The 22,108-nt window shown below is 35.9% G+C and overlaps 1 protein-coding gene across 3 annotated transcripts in view; it reads right to left on the bottom strand.

Moving 5' to 3' along the window:
• MAP3K1 (mitogen-activated protein kinase kinase kinase 1) overlaps positions 1 to 22,108 on the bottom strand; it is an 81,425-nt gene that overhangs the window by 7,374 nt on the left and 51,943 nt on the right. For all 3 annotated transcript variants that reach the window (XM_012457288.2, XM_012457290.2, XM_012457289.3), the window contains exons 5-18: positions 21,807 to 21,923; positions 21,284 to 21,432; positions 16,058 to 16,179; positions 15,376 to 15,457; positions 15,083 to 15,266; positions 12,824 to 13,102; positions 9,201 to 9,322; positions 7,485 to 7,576; positions 7,020 to 7,209; positions 5,437 to 6,718; positions 4,619 to 4,771; positions 3,511 to 3,673; positions 2,272 to 2,403; positions 105 to 247 (exon numbers count right to left, since the gene is read on the bottom strand). In XM_012457288.2, the coding sequence (XP_012312711.2) occupies positions 105 to 247; positions 2,272 to 2,403; positions 3,511 to 3,673; positions 4,619 to 4,771; positions 5,437 to 6,718; positions 7,020 to 7,209; positions 7,485 to 7,576; positions 9,201 to 9,322; positions 12,824 to 13,102; positions 15,083 to 15,266; positions 15,376 to 15,457; positions 16,058 to 16,179; positions 21,284 to 21,432; positions 21,807 to 21,923 (3,210 nt within the window). The remainder of the gene's footprint in view (positions 1 to 104; positions 248 to 2,271; positions 2,404 to 3,510; positions 3,674 to 4,618; positions 4,772 to 5,436; positions 6,719 to 7,019; positions 7,210 to 7,484; positions 7,577 to 9,200; positions 9,323 to 12,823; positions 13,103 to 15,082; positions 15,267 to 15,375; positions 15,458 to 16,057; positions 16,180 to 21,283; positions 21,433 to 21,806; positions 21,924 to 22,108) is intronic.

Below are 22,108 nucleotides of genomic sequence, written 5' to 3'. Positions count from 1 at the left end.
ATTGGCAACTATATACTGGATACTACTGCAAGATAATTTAGTATAATGCTGTCACACAGAACTCCAAAATACTTTTTTTCATCATACTCAAAGCTGCTTCTCACCTCAGGTGCCATAAACGCAATTGTCCCCAGTAACTGTCCCTGAAACTCTCCTGCACCAGTTCCTTTTGAGGCCAACCTGGCTGCAGCTCCAAAATCTGCAATTCTTAGTCTCTGACCAGTGCTGTCAATTAGTAAATTGGCACCTGTCAACAAACACAGCAAATGACCTTGTATGTTAAAAACAAAAAAACACATTAAAAATATAGTAAAATACTAATGAAAGAGGACAATGACGAAAGAAAGAAGTGAACTACATGTCAGAGGTTCAGACGGTTATTCTCTTTTCCTTTCACTTCATTCTTGCTAAAGGTACACAGCTCTCTCTAGTGTAAGTAAAATCTAAAGCCTCAAAGGGAAAGTCTGAAACACAAGTATTAAAGCACAAGGGGATCAAAAAAGAGATTTAGTGAAACTTTAAAGAATAAGTGTTGAAAACCTTTAATATGGTTTCCAACAAAATCTTTCTCCAAAATTTACATTTTAGCCTAATTTACATTTGAAGACAGTTTTGTTGAAACATACTGATCTGGACCGATTCAAAGCATATGTGCTGAACTCATAATTACAGCTTAATAAAAAAAGTTATAAAATTACTTCAATACATTATGTCAAATACTAGCTAAAAAAACTGATGACAGAAAACCAAATTTCATCGAGAAAAATAAACTGAAGCCAGGCACAGTGGCTTGCGCCTGTAATCTCAGCACTGTGGGAGGCTGAGGCGAGAGGATTGCTTGAGCCCAGGAGTTCAAGATCAGTCTGGAGGCAACACGGCAAAACCCCATCTCTACAAAAAATATAAAAAATTAGCTAGGCATGGTGGTGCACACCAGTAGTCCTAGCTACTTGGGAGGCTGAGGTGGGAGGATCACATGAGCCCACGAAGCAAAGGTTGCAGTAAGCCAGGTTTGCAACAGTACACTCCATCCTGAGCAACAGAGACCCTGTCTCAAAAAAAAGAAAAGGAAAAGAAAAAGAAAGGGTACTACAAAAGACTTGAAGGAATTTTTCTTAAAAGAAGTTTATGATATCCCAATACCCCAATTATTCTAAATAAAACCAGGAAAAGGAACTTTGTGGGAGTCAGTGTATCATGAGGCCAAGAAAGGGAATCTGGAGACCTGCACCGCGTTCTTTTGTGCCATAGGTGGCTGGAACATGAGGTTAAGAGATCAAGACCATCCTGGCAAATATGATGAAATCCCAACTCTACTAAAAAAAATACAACAATTAGCTGGGTGTGGTGGTGCATGCCTGTAGTCCCAGCTACTTGGGAGGCTGAGGCAGGAGAACCTTGAACCCAGGAGGCAGAGGTTGCAGTGAGCCGAGATTGCGCCACTGCACTCCAGCCTGTTGACAGAGTGAGACTCCGTCTCAAAAAAAAGAAGAAAAGGCACAGGCTCTCTTGTATTCAATATACTTTTTTTTTTTTTGAGATGGAATTTTGCTCTTGTTACCCAGGCTGGAGTGCAATGGCGCGATCTCGGCTCACTGCAACCTCCGCCTCCTGGGTTCAGGCAATTCTCCTGCCTCAGCCTCTTGAGTAGCTGGGATTACAGGCACGTGCCACCATGTCCAGCTAATTTTTTGTATTTTTAGTAGAGACGGGGTTTCACCATGTTGACCAGGATGGTCTCGATCTCTTGACCTCGTGATCCACCTGCCTCGGCCTCCCAAAGTTCAATATACTTTTAGATTAAATGAGGAAGGCAGATTAAATGACCTCTAAGGCTTCTTTCACTTCTAATATTCTGAATTACTCAGAAGAAAAAAAAAATCCCATAGTTAGAAACTATCAACAAAGGTCCATTTTTTCTTTTTTTGAGACAGAGTCTCGCCCTGTCACCCAGGCTGGAGTGCAGTGGTATGATCTCAGCTCACTACAACCTCTGCCTTCTGGGTTGAAGCCACTGTCCTGCCTCAGCCTCCCAAATAGCCAGGAATATAGGCATGCACCACCTCACCCTGTTAATTTTTGTATTTTTAGTAGGGATGGGGTTTCACCATGTTGGCCAGGCTGATCTTGAACTCCTGACCTCGAGCAATCTGCCTGCCTTGGCCTACCCAATTACTGGAATTACAGGTTGAGCCACTTTGCCTTGCCCCAAATTTTAAAGTTACATTAATTTTTTTATTGTCACTAGATAATAATGAAAAGAATTCCTACCTTTGACATCTCTGTGAATGATCTGGTTTTCATGGAGATACGAAAGGCCACGAAGTAATTGTTCAGTATAGTTAATAACTACTGATTCTTTGAAAGCTCCATATTTACTCAGCAAATGAGCCACAGATCCCCCTATAAGACAATAGAAATAATTATCACAAACTTAAGCCAGAATTGGAAGTATTTATTACACAAAATTGTCTCTAAAGTTATCACTGCATGAATTCACATTCGCATCTGAAATAGAAGAAAAACACTTCAAAACTAACATGTTCCTGTATCATCTCAAAGACCTATTAATTAGGAGACATTTTCATGGAATCCTTGGGGAACTAGTTTACTGAAGGGCCAAGATTTCAGAAAGCTGTAAAAGTTAACAATTTTGGATGAAACTATTTCTGAAATGTACAATTCACTTCTCTGTCTTCTCAAAATATACAAAACTACTTTAATAATGACTAAAGTATACAATGTTAACATTATTTAGCAGATGGAGAATGCTAAATGGAGGAGGAACAGAAGAGTTAGGCTTCATATCCTACCATCTACTAGCTCTGACCTGAACATGTCACAAATCTAGCCTCTTTCAAAAGTGTTTATAAGTCAACCTATCTACTGCAGTGTAAATCTTTATGAAGACCAACAACAGATAACGTACTTAAGAACTGATTGTTAAACAGAAATGCACTCTTAAATACACACCCAAATTTAAGAAGTTAAACCAAACACTTAATCTGCTCAGCACATCAGGTCATTCATTTTATTGTATACATTTTATAATACAAAATAAAACTGTCTTCATTTATTTCAGCAGATGACAAGGTTCAACTTTATGCTTCCATGCTAGTTTACTTGTAGTAAGTTTTCAAGTTATATGTTAATTTTGTTTTTATATTATGTTAAAACACTTCCTCATCTGTCCAGTTTATCATGGCCACCTGGAAATATATAGATCTTATACATATCCGGTATTTTAAAAAAAACAAAAATGCTACAATATCATTTAAAAACACACTGGAAAAATTTAAAAGGTAGAGGTAGTTAATATTTCATTTATATTAAATGAAAGACAAAACAAAGTATTTGTGGTTCATAAAATATATTAGGGGTGATTTGTCTTTAGAAACCAACCCAAACTATTTGATAAAAATAAATGTTAACTAAAACAGCTTTTCCTAAATTTAATTGGAGAAAGTTAAATCCATGTACTAATATTTGTAATTTAAAACATTAACATACCTGCCATCCATTCGATAAAGAGATTGTAATTGCTCTTCTCACATGTGGCTCCCAACATCCTAATAATGTTTGGATGATTCAGATGGCTCATCATTCTTATCTCTTCTCTTAATGCTTCTACCACTTCTTCTTGCTCAGAAGATGTGTTTCTGACATACGTCACCTGTTTCAAATAAACATGTTCACAAAGTTTTGCATATTTTCACTAGCAATCTGATCTAAAATGAACAAATGCAAACTAGCATATATATTAGATGGCATTTATGCTCATGGATGCAGTGTACTTAAAAAAAAACAAGTCAAACTCTTTTAAACATTAAGAATCTAGCTTAAGCAGCAGTAAACATCAGAAAAATGATAAAAATGCTGGGATATAGTCAATATTCCAGTAGTCTCAGAATAAAAATGAGAAAAGCTCAAATATGGAAGAATCAACATGATTTAAAAATGAAAGTTAGGATAAGTATGCCCATTATAAAAAGTAAACCAATGAACCCCCAAGATGGCACTCTACCAGTACACAGCTGAAAGAAGTACCTGAAAACCACATCTCTAATACCTACAAAAAGCAAAACCAAAAAACATTTGTAAGGCCATCTTGATATTATAGTCTTACAATAATCATACTTCAACTTTTATTTATTTTTTTTGAGACAGAGTCTTGCTCTGTCGCTGAGGCTAGAGTACAGTGGTGCAATCTTGGCCCAATGCAACCTTCACCTCTCGGGTTCAAGCGATTCTCCTGCCTCAGCCTTCTGAATAGCTGTGACTACAGGCGCCCACCACCATGCCTGGCCAATTTTTGTATTTTTAGTAGAGGCAGGGTTTCACCATGTTGGCCAGACTGGTCCTGAACTGACCTCAAACGATGCAACCACCTTCGGCCTCCCAAAGTGCTGGCATTAGAGGCGTGAGCCACTGCGCCCGGCCTCAACTTTTAATAACAGAATTCATGATGTTTCTGGTACTTTGGAAACATCTACTTTGAAATTCAAGTTTCTCAAACTTTAAAGAACTGAAGTACACACACATGTGGACATATTTTTTGTTCCTTTTATTGAACATGCTTCATTTCATGATTTCATTTATATGCTCACTAGATATTTACCTGTTTAACAGCCATTAAAGTTCCAGTTCCCACATCTTGAGCCTGATAACAAGAAGAAAATGCTCCAAGGCCTATCTGCTGACCTTTCAGCCATTCAGTGTCTTCTCTATATGGTTGTTTTGCTTTGGTATGTCCTGGTAGAGTCTCTGGTGTCTACATATTAAATGAAAGCAATCTTTTTACTGTTAAAGGAGTAAGATTTTGTGAAATTAGTCTGGCAAGATATTATTATTGTTCAGTTTGGCCTCCCAAACCACCTATAAATGTGACCACTGAATAGAAAGTACTGGTGACCAATGCCAAATGCAAAAATGATCACCATTATAGAGTTAACTGTAAATGCCTTTTATATAGGCAAGATGTATTGCTAAACAGTACAAATGTTATTGTTGTATAATTAATAATTTTACGTGGAAAAACCTGCTTGCAATGATTAACTCATGTTAGAAGCAACATTTCTGAATTTGATTTTAGCATGGTCCAGGGAAACTCTCTTTTTGAGAGTTTGTTGCTCTGTCATTTAGGCTGGAGTACAGTGGTGTAATCACAGCTCACTGCAGCCTCAAATTCCCAAGTTCAAGTGACCCTCCCACCTCAGCCTCCTGAGTAGCTGGGACACCAGGCGTGCACTATCATGCCTAATTATTAAAACAATTTTTTTGTAGAGACAGGGTCTTGCTTTGTCACCCAGGCTGGTCTTAAACTCCTGTGCTCAAGCAATCCTTCCACCTTAGCCTCCCAAAGTGCTGGAATTACAGGTGTGAGTCACTGCCCAGCCCCAAGTAAGCTTTCTAACCTCTTAAAGAATCTATACTTACATCCTGTTGAATAATGATGATATCTTCTCCATTTTCAACCTGCAGCTGAGGAACTATGGGGAGGGCATCCTGAGACGCTGACATTGCCATGGCAATTGCTAAAGCTTCTTCTTCTTCAGCTTCCATCTTTTCTTTGCACTTTTGATTATGATTCACATCATCTTTGTAGGTATCATCATTTTCAGCCTTTTCAGGAGAGAGGACAGCAACTTCTGACTTAAAAGTTACTGTTGTATCACTTGAAGGCATAGATGCTTCAAGAAGGTCCTCAATACTGGAGTTGAGCTCTGTATTGACATCTAATCTGCATTTCTCCTCTACTGGGGTGAACACTGTCCCGTCACTGGGTATAACAGCATTACTACTATTGCTGCTACAGCCAAAGCTGTCATCACATTTGGAACTACTGTTCAGATCAAGTGTCATGCTATTTTTTGAGGGATCTCCCTGTTTACTTGTATTACCTGGGGTAGGTCGAGATGGCTTTGGCCTGTGTATGTTACTGGAGGGCAAGGGTCTTGACTGAGTAAAGACTGGGGAAAGTTTATCTGAGTCTTTGTTTTCAGGACAGTTTCTCTGGAACTGTAGAGAAAACTTGCGCTGTGTTTGAGGAGATGCAGAAGGTATTTTGCAGGGAACGAATCCCTGAAGTCTATGCTTAGAGACATCTGTTGCAGTGCCAGCTGGTACAGATGGGGCTGAAGAAGAAGGGGTTGACAAGGCTGGGAACATTAATTGGGAATGATGAGATAAAGGAGAGGAGTTCAAACACTGACTGTGGGGTCTGCCTTTTGTTTGAACCATTGGCTTTGGTTGCTCTGTTGTTGTTGAACTAGGAGGTCCCACTGAAATGCTGGCCAGTCTGTCAGAAATGTTCTCTGAACTGGCACTCAATTTTGTAGCACATAATCCTTTTCCAGTTTTGTCTAAATGGACTGTGCACTCAGGGGAACTGTTCTCTGTGGTTTCCGGATAGTTGTTGGGGACAGATGCCTGCAAAAAGCCATCCTGTTGACTATCCAAAGTGTCTTCTACGCCCAACTGGATGGCTTCAGCAATTTCCACCTCATCTGCAATAGCCATCAAACGACGACGCATCCTAGTGAAGTGAGTGGAACTGGAAACACTCAGCATTTCTAACAGTTTTGAAAACACATGGGGTACTGCAGTGACCATTCTTGCAGAACTCAAGTAGATCCTTCTGGAAAGTTTACCAACCATTGAGTGAGAATTATCAATGGACTGTAAAGCAAAGGTTAAGAGGGACAGCAGCTTCTTATACCTGAAAGAAAAAAACATTTATTACCATTTAAGTTCTGAATACTGAAAAGTATATGGAAACTTAAAAAACGGTAGTAATTTATAGGGTGTATACTTCAAAAACCATTTCAGCATAAAGTATCTATAAATTTTAAATACCTTAGACTTCAGGGTTTCATATGTCAACCAAATATTAAGGTATCAGCAACCTACTTATGCTCTGTAGTTTCTGAGTCTTTCATAAATCTAAAATGTCTCATTCTTGAGGAGGATGTAGGAAGGGTAGGAAGATACAAGTAATACATTTTCAGAAGAAAAATTACCTGATTTCAACAGGCTCAGCTTGTGAAACATCAGTACTGACAATATGAGGATAAAATTCAGCAGGAAATTCCAACAACAGTCTATCTATAAGACAAAGGCGGCCAAGGAGTTCTTGCCAGTTGTTTGATTCAGTTTGGTTTCCAAGAATACAATTTAAGACATAATCAACACCACCAATACCAATGGATCCTACAAAAAGGAGAGTAAAAATAAATGATTAAAAAATAGTGATATTAAAATCTAAAACAAGACACAAATGGTATAAAGCCAACAAAAATATTCTAAACTATTTTAAAGAATTTCTGTCTCAGATTAATTCACATATCTAACTGGAACACAATGAATCAATTTATAAAATTACTTCAAAAGCCTGTAACTGCCTCATGAGACATTATGAGATTAGACAAAGCTCCTCAGGAACATGATAAAATAAGTTATATTTATTTTAAGTGAAAAGTTATTACCAGCTTTTAGTATTTCTCTACCAACTGCCAACTCTCCTGCTTGGCCTTTGCACAACTCCAACAGTGTTGATATGGACAGCTGACTTGTGCGGCTAAAAGCAAAAGAAAAGCAATATCAATCCTGGATCTTGGATAAAATACTACTCAGTATTAGAGGAGTAATGCAGTGCCTTGTGAAAAAGTGGAGAAATAATGTTTTCAGAAGTGTTTACTTTTCCACCACTGAAATCACATTAACAGTGTCACCATAAATAGTAATATTCATTCATTAGGTCTAATTTCATAAATTTAACATATATCTACGTTAAGCACAGAATCTTCAACAATGGTTCTAAGTATTGATTTAAATACCAAATCAGATAAAAGTCTTATCATATTTTGTTTAAAAAAAAGGAAAAGAAAAAGGACCCTGACATTTTGATTTCTAAACTTTCACTAAGAATTTCTTGAATTAAAAACAAAATCTTCCCATCCGAAAATCTTACATTCCCTTATATTGCCAGAATGAGGTTCTGAATATTAGAAAATCTCTCTACAGTACTTCCTATGTTCAGTCATTCAGGTGACCAGGTAAACAACCAAACTTTGGAATTTCAGAAAGTGAGCAGCACAACAAACACCATGAGATCACTGAATTCTCAGAAAAATACCTATTCTAATATTGAAAACTGACATTTTCCTATGCACTTAGCAAATTGCTTGTTAATTTGCCCATTTTTTTTTATATTTACAATGTTTTCCCTAAGCGAAAAGAAAACATCCAACATTTTTAATCTATAGAGAAAACAACAGAGGCAAAAGACAGACTTCATTAGATGAGAAATTAGTTAAACGTAGGTACCTAATTTTGGAGATCCTGTGCAAACTAAGTCATTATGACTTGAAGAGGAAGAGAAAGGTACTGAGAGAACTCAAAATGGGTGAAATGGAAGAGGCAACATAAGGGAGATTCAACACTTCCTGCTAACCAAGATCTGCTGGGCTAGAAAGAAACAGGAACTACCAAACGACTGTTCATGGGAGCTGTGATTATTACATGAAAAGTGATCTTTTCTTCCTATTTTATGGAAGGGAAAAATAAAAGAGAACCATTGGTCTAAAAAAAGCATGGCTTGTACTCATTTTTACTGTCACTGTATCTCACTTCTCTACTTCATATTTTTCTTTCCAGTTAGGGTTATTCTTGATCCCTGACAATTTTCAAGGATATTGCAGGAATATAAAAAAAAATCCAAAAATTTTTTTGACAAAAACTGTCATAATTTAGAATAAAATTCCATTACACTGAAAATAATAAGATGCATTTGTTAATTTTTTTATCCTGATATTGAGGCATATGCAGCTGTAATGATCTTACTGGTTCCTATCCTGTGTAACCCATACTCTAAAATGAGATTATACCTTATGAATACAAATGTCGACTATCCTTCTTATCAACTGGACTTCAGATTATGAATGTTATTTAAGAGAATAAATCACAATACAATAATGTGGAGATCCATGCAGTTTGTCTGCCTGGCTTCTACTTGCTGGCAGTTCTTTTCCCCAGTCCTTAAGAGCTTTAAGTGCTGCATTTTCATTTTAAATCTTGGATTAAAATACGATATTCAAAGACTCATTTAATAAAATGTATCAGACATTCACTAGGTGTGAGGCTTGCTGCAAGGCACTTTTAAAGACAAGATGGTTTGAAGTGGTTCATCAACAAAGCCTTACCTATTGGCATCTGCACATTTGACTAGGATGGTGTCTACAACTGGCCGGAGAAGTCTCTGAAGTTTGATTCTTTCTGCTAAACTGTGGCAAGGAGTATATACCAGCATGGCTCTCAATGTTTTCTGAGGAAAAAAATCTGAAGGTCAGTTTATGTACACTTAAAAAGCACCAGAGATAATGGCCTAATTTGAGACAATTTGAGCAACAAAATAAGTGAAGATAGGAATGAATTATAACCCACAGAATAAGAATCCTATGCGTCTGTAATGATACAAACAACTAACTAAATAAATGAATGGGGTAGGAAGGAATTTTCTGAACTCTTTTCTCTGCAATTTTTAAAAGTCTGAATTCATTTCAAGATGAAAAGTTACAAAATTATTTTTAAAAAGAAAATGAGAACAGGAGCCAACCTGAAAGAGCTCCCAATGGTCAAGGCTGGAATAATTAGAGCTACAACACAAACGATGGTAGTACTGGGTTGCAACCCACAGAACAAAATGAATACCCAGGAGCCTACGCTGATGTAAATTAAAAATTGAATAGTACATAAACAGAGAAGCTCTTCTTTATAGCATAATTTCAATTAATTAATGTAGAAGGAATGAGGAAAACAGAAAATCACCATTAGAACACCATTTTTAATGGTGTAGTAATAAATGCTGCAGGTAAGATCCACAAATGCTTTCAAAATCAGTGGACAGAACTTTGAGGTGAAATAGGACATCTGCATAATCTCAAAGTATCTCTCACAAGATATTTATGAATATTAACTTTACAGCAGGGAAACTTGGTAGACATTCCCTTAACTGACAGCATCACCAATAATAAAAAGCCATGGACATATGTACCCACTGATATGAGGCACCAAGAAGGGCCTACCACCTCTGTGGCATTCTTGTGATAAATATGTATCTTCCACCTAATCATGAGAAAACATCAGATAAACCCAAATTGAGGGATATTCTACAAAGTAACTGGCCAGTACACTTCGAAAGTATCTGTCAAGGTCATGAAAAACTAGGACAGTCTGAGGAACAGTCATGGATGAGAAGACATTAAGGGGACATGCTTACTAAATGCAATGTGGGATCCTGGATTGGATCCTGGAACAGAAAAAAAGACAACAGCAGAAAAACTGGTGGAATCTGAATAAAGTCTGCAGTTTAGTTATAAAGGGCACTGTTGGGCAATTGGAGAAATTTGAGTATAACCTTTATAGTACAAAACAATATTGTAATTAATGTTAATCACAGTTTTCCACTGTGCTGACTACATATAGAAGAATATATGGAAGAATGTATTTGGTTTTGAGAAACACATGTTTACATGTTTAAGTACTTGAGGAGAAAGTGTCATGATGCCTGCAAAATACTCTCAAATGGTTCAGCAAAAAAAAAAAAAAAAAAAAAAAATTACATATGGAAAGTGGGGAAGAGGAAAAACAAAGAGAAAGGAAGGAGAGATAGGTGAGAAGAAAGGGAAAGGGTAAGCTTTAACAGCAGGAGACATTTCTGTCTCCATGGAGCCTGGTATCTTTCATGTGGTCCTTGTGCTCTAGGAACTCATAAGCTAGTTGGGAAACAGTCTGAACTTAAGAAGAAACAACCATGACAGTGAGGCAGTTACGGTGTGTACAAAAAAGAGTTAACATGGCAAAGCCTTTGCAGGAAAGGAACTGGCAAAAAGAGGATTATATTTAGTCAAGTATGCCTGAAGGTTTGTGTTGGAAAATAGTAAGAGGCAAAATGTTGGGCCAATTGGTCTTTATTCTATAGTATGTTGGTCCCTCCAGATACTACATGAAAAAACAGGTCGTAGCAAAATAACTCTGGGAAACAATGCATTCTACCCTGATCTTTTAGGTTCACAATGTACACTAGCTTAGTGAAGGATGCTAGAAGCCTTTAAGTCAACAGACCTAGTTATCCTTGTGTCATCCAGTGTTCACCAATCTTAAGTGAATACAGGATTCTTTCTTCAGGGAACTTTTCAAACCCTGCCAAACGTCCACAGAATATGCTTTAGGAATGCAGCTGAAGAAACAGAAACCTCTAATGGTTTTTAAAGGAGTTAAGGGATAGTCAAACTTGTGTTTAAGAAATAGTAACTATTACATAATATTCAATGTTCTTACAATGTGCCAGGCATATGGTTGAAAGTTTCTACATAATCTCATTTCAAATCTAAGAGGTATTTTCCTTATTTTATGGGTGAGAAAAATGAAGTTTATTTAAGAGAGGTTAAGTAACCTTTGTAAAGTCACCGTGCTAACAATAAAGAGAACCGTAATTTGAATCAAGGTCTCTCTCTACAATCTTGATGTGTTGGGATTGCCTAGGCTAGTCCCACTTTAACCAGCACATTACGCAAGCATTGTAGTTGAAATGATAAATTATGAGATCACTCAATTGTGACTCCAAACCCATGTTCATAACTGTCAAGCTGTATTATCTCTCAAGAAGAAGATTCATTAGGCCCAACTGTTAGAGGATGGATTAGAAAAAGACTGAGGGAGGAACCTTACAGACTAATGACTTTAAAAAACAGACTAGGTAAGAATTATTTTAAAGTAGTGGTTCTGAATTGGGGGCAGTTTGGACCCCTGGACACATCTGGCAATGCCTGGAAGCATTCTTGGCTGTCATGACTGGGGGCATAAATGTGTGGGGGTGGGTTTGCTCCTGGTGATCTAATGGGTAGAGGCCAGGGATGCTGCCACAATACACACAGGACAACATCCCTGGCTCTCCCCTGATCATCCAACACGTAATTATCTAACAAATGTTAATAGTACTGAGGTTGAGAAGCCCTATTCTAAAGAGACATGCACTCAGAAAGGAGAAAGTCCAATTAGTCTCCTAAATTACCTCCTCATCACTCTAGCCCACCCATGAAAGAACTTTTAACAGGTTAAACTGGAAAAGCAACTCATGGAACCTTTTTCTTTGAAAAGGTTTTGAATCTCCACACAACAATGTTTATTAAAAATCAAGGAAAATGTTTATTAAAAACAAATCTTCCTGAATATCTGATAATTTTTTTTTTTAACAATCAGAATAACGTTGATGACTTTGCGCCATCCCCAAAAGCATTTTTAATTTGGTCATATACAAGGTATCTGCTCAGAAAAATGTAAAGATACGAACAGCAAAACATTAAAACTGTCTTTACAAATCAGCAAGCTGGTCCAACTCGCTTTATTTGTTGTTGTTCTGTTTTGTTTTAGGCTTTTAGCAGCCTGAAGTCATGGTTTTTAGTTTCTGTTTCTAGTGATAAGTGGAAAAGAAGGATGAGGAAGGAGCTTTACTGGTCCAACCAGAAACAGAAACTAAGAAACCATGACTGTATTCTCTCCCTTGGATACCCCTTCAAAGTCTTCAAAACATTAAAACTAAAAAAGTAAAACAGTACACTGGAAACCCTGAATATAATGAAATCAGCAACATTCAAATAAACAGAATAAAAGAAAAACTAATTTCCTGCGATTATGGAATAAAAATAAAATCTGGATTTCCCAAAAGTAGGTAAAGTAGCTTTACTGTGTCTTAAAAACACTATCTACTAACCGTCAAAAAAACCCTAAACCCATAATGATATGATTATGGAGTAAAGCTACTTACTAAAGCAGCAACGTACACTTTGTAGACAGGGTCGGCACAGACCATTGACAGAACGTTGCAGCACGCCTCCACCACATCTCCTGAGATACTGGTCTGGGAAGACCCACTGGTGGCTCCCCCGCTCGGGCTGCTTCCACTGCTGCCCCCAGAGTTTCCAGTGCTCTCCCCATTTGCCAACAGCAGGGCCCCACTGACATCATGGGAAAGACGCCTGAGGGCCATCTCTCTCACATTCCAGTTTCTAGAAAATAAGCAGCCAACGAGTTCCATTCCAAACACCTGTATCAAACACACACAGTGAATTCAATGTAAAGAAAAGTTCACGTATGCAGTTTTGAGTTAAGCATCATTTTGGATTACTACATAAAAACTAGACATTTCTTAAATCTTTACCATACTACACAATTTCAATTATGTCCAGCCACTTAAACATCATAAGGAAGAATTTTATACTCAAGTTTAACTGGTAATTATCCAAAGTCTTAAATACTTATTAGTTCAGGTAAAATTAATAAAAAATTCCATCAAGTCATTAGAGGGTTATACATACATTCTATGCCTGTATCATCCCCCATGCTTACCAAAAACCCAAAAAACTGAAAATCTCAACTCTAGATTCATATTAAAGTATTTAAAGAGAAAAACTGGAGCAAGATTAAGAAAAAAAAAAAAATCAAGAAAGGTACCAGGAGAAGGTTTCAAGAGATAACAGAGTATTTCCCTTACAGACAACAGCAATAAGCAAAAAGCATTTAATTGGTTTTTGTCTGTACAAAAAGGTTTAAAAAGCTAGACAAAACAGGTAGGACTGTAATGAATGAACTGAACAAATTAAACAACTGAAGAAAAAAATCCTTGTGTTAGAGGTAAGCAAAGTATAATGGTAGACCTAGAATTATGGTATATACTGTTACAGTTGTCAATATCATGCCAATGTGGCTTTTAGAGCCACAGAATCCCTATAGTAAGGAAAGGGTGAATGGTCTTGACATGGGCCAAAGCTAAAAGTAAGCTTAATACACAAGATAATTCATCATGTGAAAAATGTCTAAATATTAAAAATGAATAAACACAATTTTTGGAAAAACAGATCATGACATACTTATTTACATGTGTTTTGTTATAAAGGGATATTATGGGAGAATGAACCAACTAGAATATAGTGAGTTTCTGGTACTGTTAAGTAGTGTACCACTACCTGTGTTTTAATTCTGTCTTACCTAATATGCTTAATAAAAAACTAGGAATATAGAGCCTAGTCCAATCTAAAGCTTATGCAAAACAAACTCGACCATATCCTTGAAAGAATGGCATCTAATTGCTCAGAATCAACTTGAGAGTTCTTTGATGGGTCATGAACAGGCAGGTGAGGGCCTATTAACAGTTTACTAAATTTCATTAATGAACTAGATACAAGAATATGTGTTTAATTTTTTGCAGATTTTATTAGATTCATAAATGGGTTGTTAACATGCTAAGAGAATTCCAAAGCTGCAGGGCTGTAATGGTCACAAAAGAAAAAGGAAACAAATCCTAACGATATATAAGCTCAATGTGTTAATGCATCTGTTCACAAATTTAATAGTACTCAGTGGAATTTAACAGATTATTGAAAATAATTATTTTACTTCACTATTGTCTACTGGAGACCTGTCTGGTTTTAGATCCTACATTTAAAAAATAATAGACTAAGCATTCCACAACCAAGAATATCATTAAAAACCAACTGACAAAAAAGCCCTACTTACTGAGGACCACTCAAAAGAGATGGTAAAGGAATGGAAACTGTTCTCACAAATAAAAATGATGAACTCAAAGTAAACACCACTTTTTTTCTTATTCATCTGCTCAGCAGTTATTTATAACATTATGATATGGAAAGGAGTAACTGATTTTAAACGGTAGCAAATAAATATAAAAATTCTTGGCAGGAATGGGGATTAAACATTGGGAAAAGTTAGCATTGAAGGGCTCTGGTTTCCATTCTTCTATCCTTGAATAACCCTGTATGTCTGTTAGTTCAGAAAGAGATGTTTCTAGATAAGTGAAGTGAAACCATAAAGACTTTTTGAAGTTGAAGCTGTACAATAAGCAGTATAGTATTAATACTAAAAGTAACATTAAAATTTCCAACGGAATAGGGGTCATGATGGGAGCAAGCAAAAGTATTTTCTTAAATTATAAACAACTGAGGGAAGGGGACAAACACATTAACTGATCTACAAATATTTCTTTGAGAAATGAAAAATAACTACTTACCTGAATCCATGGCTCAGCTAAATCTTTGTAAGCAGGAGGGATTTGCTGAGTTCCATAATGAGTAAGGTTAAAATTGCTCTCTTGATTCCTTCTCTGTGATCCAGCCAAAGGCTGCTGCTGTAAGGTTTGCTGCTGTGCAGCTCTGAGGGAAGAAGGGGAATCCACAGGACTTGACAACTCATGGCTAAAATGAAAAATAACAAAACTTGCTTTAAAAAAATTAACAGACTTAAACCACACTTTGAGAATTTTTAAAAAATTAAACAGACATATCATTATTTCAAAATTATTACCTGTAGAAATCATGAGATCTCCACTTAGATCTACAAAGGGGACATATTAAAGGTTCTCTATTTCTTCTACACTCTTCTGCCCCTGAAAAATTATACAAACAAAATCTTAACAAAAACATAAATGCTTAACATTGTTTATATGTCATAATTACTGATAATAATTACTATAGGATTTATATAGAAGGAACCTCAAAAATGATCTGATTATTTATCTGAAAGCAAGTAAACACAGCAGGTCAAATCATTTTGATACACAAATGTTATTTTATTTGTTCTGATAACACATACTCTGCTTACTATTTTTCAAAATGTTCTCCCCTATTTGATTACCAGGTAAAGTCCTTCCAAACCTTACTGTGATGCTAGCCTTTCTGTAATGCCTGCCCAGGTCCTCTTTCATCTCCTTCCCTTCATGTATACCTTCCAGATTGAAACTGTTTCTAATTCTATGCACTTCTCCCATTATCACAGATATCATACTTTATTGCATTTCTTTGCTCACACAGCTCATCTCCTAAAGATCCTACATTCCCATTTGTGGAAAACTTTTCACATACTTAGATATACTTTTTAAAAATTCTCTCACCAATCTCCCCTCAAGCAATGTTACAATCTTAAATAACACAGTTAGCTCAGAGAGCAACTGCGTTGAGTAAGCATAGGAAGCAAAAGAGCCACATACAAATTGACATGCAGTGATGGTGCAGCTTGTTCCTGCAGCCGTCTTCACACACTGTAAGACTTTCTTCATCGAGCATGCCCAATAAACAAATAGGACACATCTGTTCCTCTTCATCCTTTATGCTACAGAAAAGGGGAAGAAAAAGTATTAAGCATAAAAGAAAAAAAAAAAGCAGAATATGCTAAAAACACTCTCTGCTTGTTTAGAATATAAATAAATTAATTAGAAATTCTTGTTTAAGAGCATCTTATGTAACTAAGAGATATTTATGCTATATATACACTAATTTAAAATCAGATCAACACATAAGTATTTATAGATTGTAGGTATGAGTTACCTTCTTTGTTATGAAAACAATTCAATACGCAGACTGCAATCTTAGAAAGAACATTTGTATCCCTCAAATTCTGCTATTCTACCTTTTGAATAAACGAACAGGTTTGATTATGTACAAAAATATACTACATGGTACCAGTTTCAAAATTTTAAGTACTGGAGGACCTTAGACTCATCTATTCCACATCCTAAATTTAAATGCCTATTTCAGAAATTTCTGGTGGCAGTATGAACTGGTCCAACTTTCCTAGAAATGAATCTAGAAACATGTTACATTTTAAGTGTACACAATCTTTCACCTAGACCTCTAGGAATGTATCATAAGAAAACAGAAAGAGAAATTTAGAGAGATATATGTATGAAAATGTCCACCGCAGTACTATTTAGAATAATGAAAAAAATCAAAACAACCAAATGAAAAGCAAGAAGAGGTTTAACAAATTATGGCAAACCCAGGCACCTGTTAGTATTTCTTAAAATACTACAGGTATATATTCATGACCTAAAAATCCTATTTTCTAGGATGCTATCCCTACATATTTTAAGTATGTAAACCAAAATTTCAAGTGTACTTAATGTACATTAATTAAGGCAATGGCTAAATAAATTATGCTGTATCAATAAAATCTTATACAGCCATGAAAAGAAAAAAGTACGTGATTTGGTAATGACTTGGAAAAATATGCTAGATATATAAACTAAAAATAAAACAAAACTGCACACCAGAACATATGGTATGACTTTATATTTGTTTAAAAACAGAAAGTTGAGAGAAAGACGGATGGGGGAATTTGTGTGCATGTGTTTGTCTGCCAAAGTATGGATTGTGCAAAGAAGAGTTTCATTCCTTGATTTATATAATTTTTAAAAGTTGTATTAAATAGTTAACAGTAGTTATTTTGTGTGCAGCCAGGCTAGAAAAAGAGGGCTTCAGTTTTCTATTTCACAAATGTTTTTGTTTAAATCTTCGTGATTTGAGAAATGGCTTTTAAAATCAGTAACTGTATTTCCATTACAATATAAAGACAAGGCTCTGGGATGTTAAATAAGTTGCCTCAAATCATGATATCAGTTTGTGGCAGATCTATCATTATACTTTTATCCAACAAGAATATGCCATAACTTACAAAGTCTATAAATTCCAGAGTCCGCTAAGCTAGGCTTGCCCTTGGGCCCAATGCTGTACTTCTACTACCTTAAACTATTAGGCTGGTGCAAAAGTAGTTGCGGTTTTTGCCATTCTAATTTTTCCATTAGAAGTAATGGCAAAAACTGCAATTACTTTTCCTTGAAAAACAGATCTGAGTAACTAGCAGCAAAATAACAAGTTCCTCAAATGCACAAAAAGCTTTCCAAAAAGCTAATCAAACAAGTCAGCAAAGTCATAATGCGTGATTCCTGAGATGAAGGCGCATTTACTAGCCTCTCCCTCCTGATGGACCTGCCTCACCTCTTTTCCTAGTTATGGAGCTACTTAGGATGGGGAAAAACTGTCAGAATATGCATGCATTAGTAACAAAAAATTAACAGAAGCATTACAGAAATGACATATAGAACAATCTATAATACAAATGTTCATGGCAAAAATAATCCAAGGTCGACTAACTCTTCCAATAATTACACCAAAGTTAGCTTATTCATAAGAGGAAAATAAAGTTTCACAATTTAGTCAAATTATAAGTGAAACATTATTTTTCTTTTTGTAACTGGCTTATTTTGCTTAGTATAATATCCTAATGGTTCATCCACATTGTATCACATTTCCTTCCTTTGTAAAGCTGAATAATATTTCACCATGTGTATATACCACTTTTGTTTACCCATTCATCCGCTAATGGACACTTGTGTTGCTTCCACCACATAATTTTTAACGCCGTCATAATTTTCTATTGACCAGATAGATCATAACTGTTTTAAGCATCCATTAATGTTGGACATATGAGCTATTTCCATATTTTTACATCTTAAGAAACCACTACAAACATCTTTATTCTCATTTTTTTTTGACATTTCAGATTTTTTTTTTTTGCTCTGTCACCCAGGCTGGAGTGCAGTAGCATGACCTCAGCTCACTGTAGCCTCTGCCTCCTGGGTTCCAGCGATTCTCTTGCCTCAGCCTCCTGGGTATCTAGGATGACAGGCGCATGCCACCACACCCAGCTAATTTTTGTATTTTTAGTAGAGACAGTGTTTCACGATGTTGATTGACCAGGCTGGTCTGGAACTCCTGATCTCAGGTGATCCGCCCGGTCTGGCCTCCCAAAGTGCTGGAATTACAGGCATGAGCCACCGTGCCCAGTCTCAGGTATTTTTTTTTAGCACAGTTTCATTTTTTTCTGAAGTAAAATCACATGAGTATAGAGCAGGGAGTAACATACTTATAAGGAAAACAAATCAGCTTGTGGACTGCTCGTGTAAATACAGTTTTACTGGAACATGGCCATGTCCATTCACTTATATATTGTCTATGGCTATTTTCAGGCTCTAATGGCAGAGCTGAGTAGTTTCAACAGAGACCCAATTGCCCACAAAAGTTTTTAAAAAGTTACCTATAATAACACCTCCTATTAATAACATTAAAGTTTTTATTCCTTCCAATTTTTACATACCTGTAATACATTTTCGATGTAAAACTGGGTTCCTGCATAATATATTATGACCTAGATTTGGTTTCACTTATCAACATTTTCCCAGGCTATTCAATGTTCTCCAAAAACATAATTTTAATGCCCAGATGACATTCATAACATGGGCATACTCTAATTTAAACATTCACTTCCTATTGGATACTTAAATTGTTTCTAATTTTTCACCATAATACTATAAGAAAGTTATATATGTAAGGCTTGTGCATTTCTCAAATTAAACTTAAGAAGAACATTTACTGGATCAATGAATGTAAATATTTTTAAAAGGCATATTACTTTTTTCTTCAAAAGGCTATACTGCTTTATATACAATCAAGCACATTCTTACAATAACTGAATTACATAATTTAAAAAGTCTCCATTATTTTGGTAAAAAAAAATTGGTATCTTTTTTAAAAAATGAGCCTTCTTTGGTTATTAGGTTGACTGAACAGTTTTCATGTTTGTTAGCCCCTTAAATTTCTTTTTTGGTGAATATTCTCTGTCTGCCTTTCATTTTCAATTTGTTTACCCTAATTGTTTTATTATTATTTCTGGCATACCATTTAAAATTGTATGTAATCAGTTCTCCAGATAAATTTCCTCTGTATTTTCTTTTTACTGACTATAGATATAAAAATATGTGGTTATAATGAAACAAAAATCTACCTATCTATATAGTACAATCTCAGTAATCAAGGCAACTTTTGTGGTTCCCCCCAGGGACATGAAAATCAAAATAAATCTTTTTTTTTTTTTTTTAACCTCAGAGAGAAACTTTTTAACTTTGGCTACTTAGTTTTAAACATTTGTTATTTTACTCCACAATAAAGTTACAGAATTGTCACTCAAAAGGAAAAAGGGGCCGGGTGTGGTGGCTCACACTTGTAATCCCAGCACTTTTGGACGCTGAGGTGGGAGGAATGAATGCTTGGGGCTAGGAGTTCCAGACCAGTCTGGGCAACACAGCAAGACTCTGTCTCTACAAAAACTAAAAACAATTAGGTGGGTGTGGTGGTGCCTGCAGTCTTGGCTCTTGGGAGATTGAAGCAGGATCGCTTATGCCCAGGAGTTCAAGGTTACAGTGAGCTATGATCACACCACTACACTCCAGCCTGGGCAACAGATCAAGGTTCTGTTTCTTTAAAAAAAAAAAAAAAAAAAAGGAGAACAGCTCTAGAATAAGTTTGGGTCGGGAAGCTGGAGAAATAAAGCTCATTTTTTTTTTCATTTTATTTAGAAGAGATAAGGGGTAAGAAAAAGATACCTAAGGTAATGTCTTTCTTCAAATAAGCTGCATAATCTCTTGGCTTCACTTACCACTGTGTCACTCAACCATGTAAATTAGAAAATCTTCAATGTCCCAAAACTCATAAAACTCTAAGATTCTAAAATTAATTCATTTAATCAAAATTAAGAAAATTCACACATTTACTTTTTCCACAGATGAAGAAAACCTCTCTTCTCCTCAATGGACCCTTGTTACAACCCCATCACTTTTCCATTTTTCATGAATTTTGAGGTAGTTACAATACTTAACAGATTGACAGGAAGAAGACAGGATTTAACCACTTTGACCAGTGCTTCTCAAAATGGGCACTTGGAGAATAATATAGGAAGTGCCCTGGTAAGAGGAGCAGTACTCCTTTCTGGAGTAATTTTTAAAAATCTAATTTTTACACTAAAACCAACAAAGAAACATATAGAAAGAAGATTCACATGAATACTGTAGTTTTTAGCACAAAATGTCTATATACATGCACACACTCTCATATAACCTTTAACAAGATACACACACACACACCCATACACACACACGCACACATTTTTTAAGAGAGAGGGTCTTGCTCTGTCATCCAGGCTGTAGTACAGTGGTGCGATCACAGCTCACTGGGGCCCTGAACTCCTGGGCTCAAGTGATCCTCCTGTCTTGGCCTCTCGAGTAGTTGGGACTACAGGTGTCACCACACCCAGCTAATTATTTTAATTCTGTAGAGATGGGATATCCTTATGTTGCCCAGGCTGGTCCTGAACTCCTGGGCTCAATCGATCTTTCTGCCTTGGTCTCCCAAGGTGCTGGGATTTTAGGCATGAGCCACCATGCTCAGAACTTTTAATATCTTCACCTTTGATTTTAACTTGAAAGTCAAGATTCAATAATTAAATCATTTTAGAGCAACTTAACAAGTAGATATAAAAAAATTACCCCTAAACTTAAAAGTAACACTGGATTAATGGTTTGAAATCCTTCGAAAGTACTAACCTGTTTTCTGAACTAGATGTAGAAGTACTAGATGATGACAATGTATGAGAATTTGACATGCGTGAAACAAACTTCTGGATGGTGTTACGAGATGGAGCTTTGATCCTTGAGCTACGCCTACTGTGATATTTCTGGAACAAACTCTCAACCTAACATTGGAAAAAGACAGTAACAATGATATTTGTGCAATAGTCATACATAAGAAGAGTTCTAGAGGCTGAATTATTTATCTTTTATTTGCATTTTTTTTCATAAAGAGCTTCAAAAATAAGAACACATTATATAATTCACTAAGGACAACATTCTTACAGCAGGTTAATTTTATTGTTTTTTTTTCCCAACCTGGAAGCAAAAGTTTAGTAAATATCTCATATGAGAACTATTTATAAGCATCAACTAATTTTTACATACCTTCACACCTTTAAAATGGTCACTGCCTAAATTTAACGCTGAAGGAGAAATTTTAAGAATATATCATAAGGATATGCTGACAATTTTACTCTAAGCATTTATTAAAAACTACCTCAAAATTCTTTAAAGTTTTTCTCCATAACATTGGGTCTGAAGGTTCTAGCTGAAACACCCGGAGCATCACAAATAGCAGATGAATACAGAATGTTCCACGCCCACAGCTGCAGTTCTGAAGAGTTAAAAAGAAAACCAATGGGTAAATAAGTCTGTGGTTCATTAGAACTGCTAAATTTATCACTTTTACAATATTTCCAACTTTTAAAAGTTTCTTCTAATTCATATTCTTCATTATTTTTGTATGTAAGAAAAATCTACAGCTATCTTCTCCATGATTTAATCTTTCATTTTCATTGA

The sequence above is a fragment of the Aotus nancymaae genome, unplaced genomic scaffold, assembly GCF_030222135.1.
Source record: "Aotus nancymaae isolate 86718 unplaced genomic scaffold, 86718_ANA_hifiasm-v0.15.2.pri h1tg000014l, whole genome shotgun sequence".
NCBI lineage: Eukaryota > Metazoa > Chordata > Mammalia > Primates > Aotidae > Aotus > Aotus nancymaae.
Note: the sequence above shows the minus strand (reverse complement) of the source record. Positions and strands in the feature narration are given on the sequence as shown.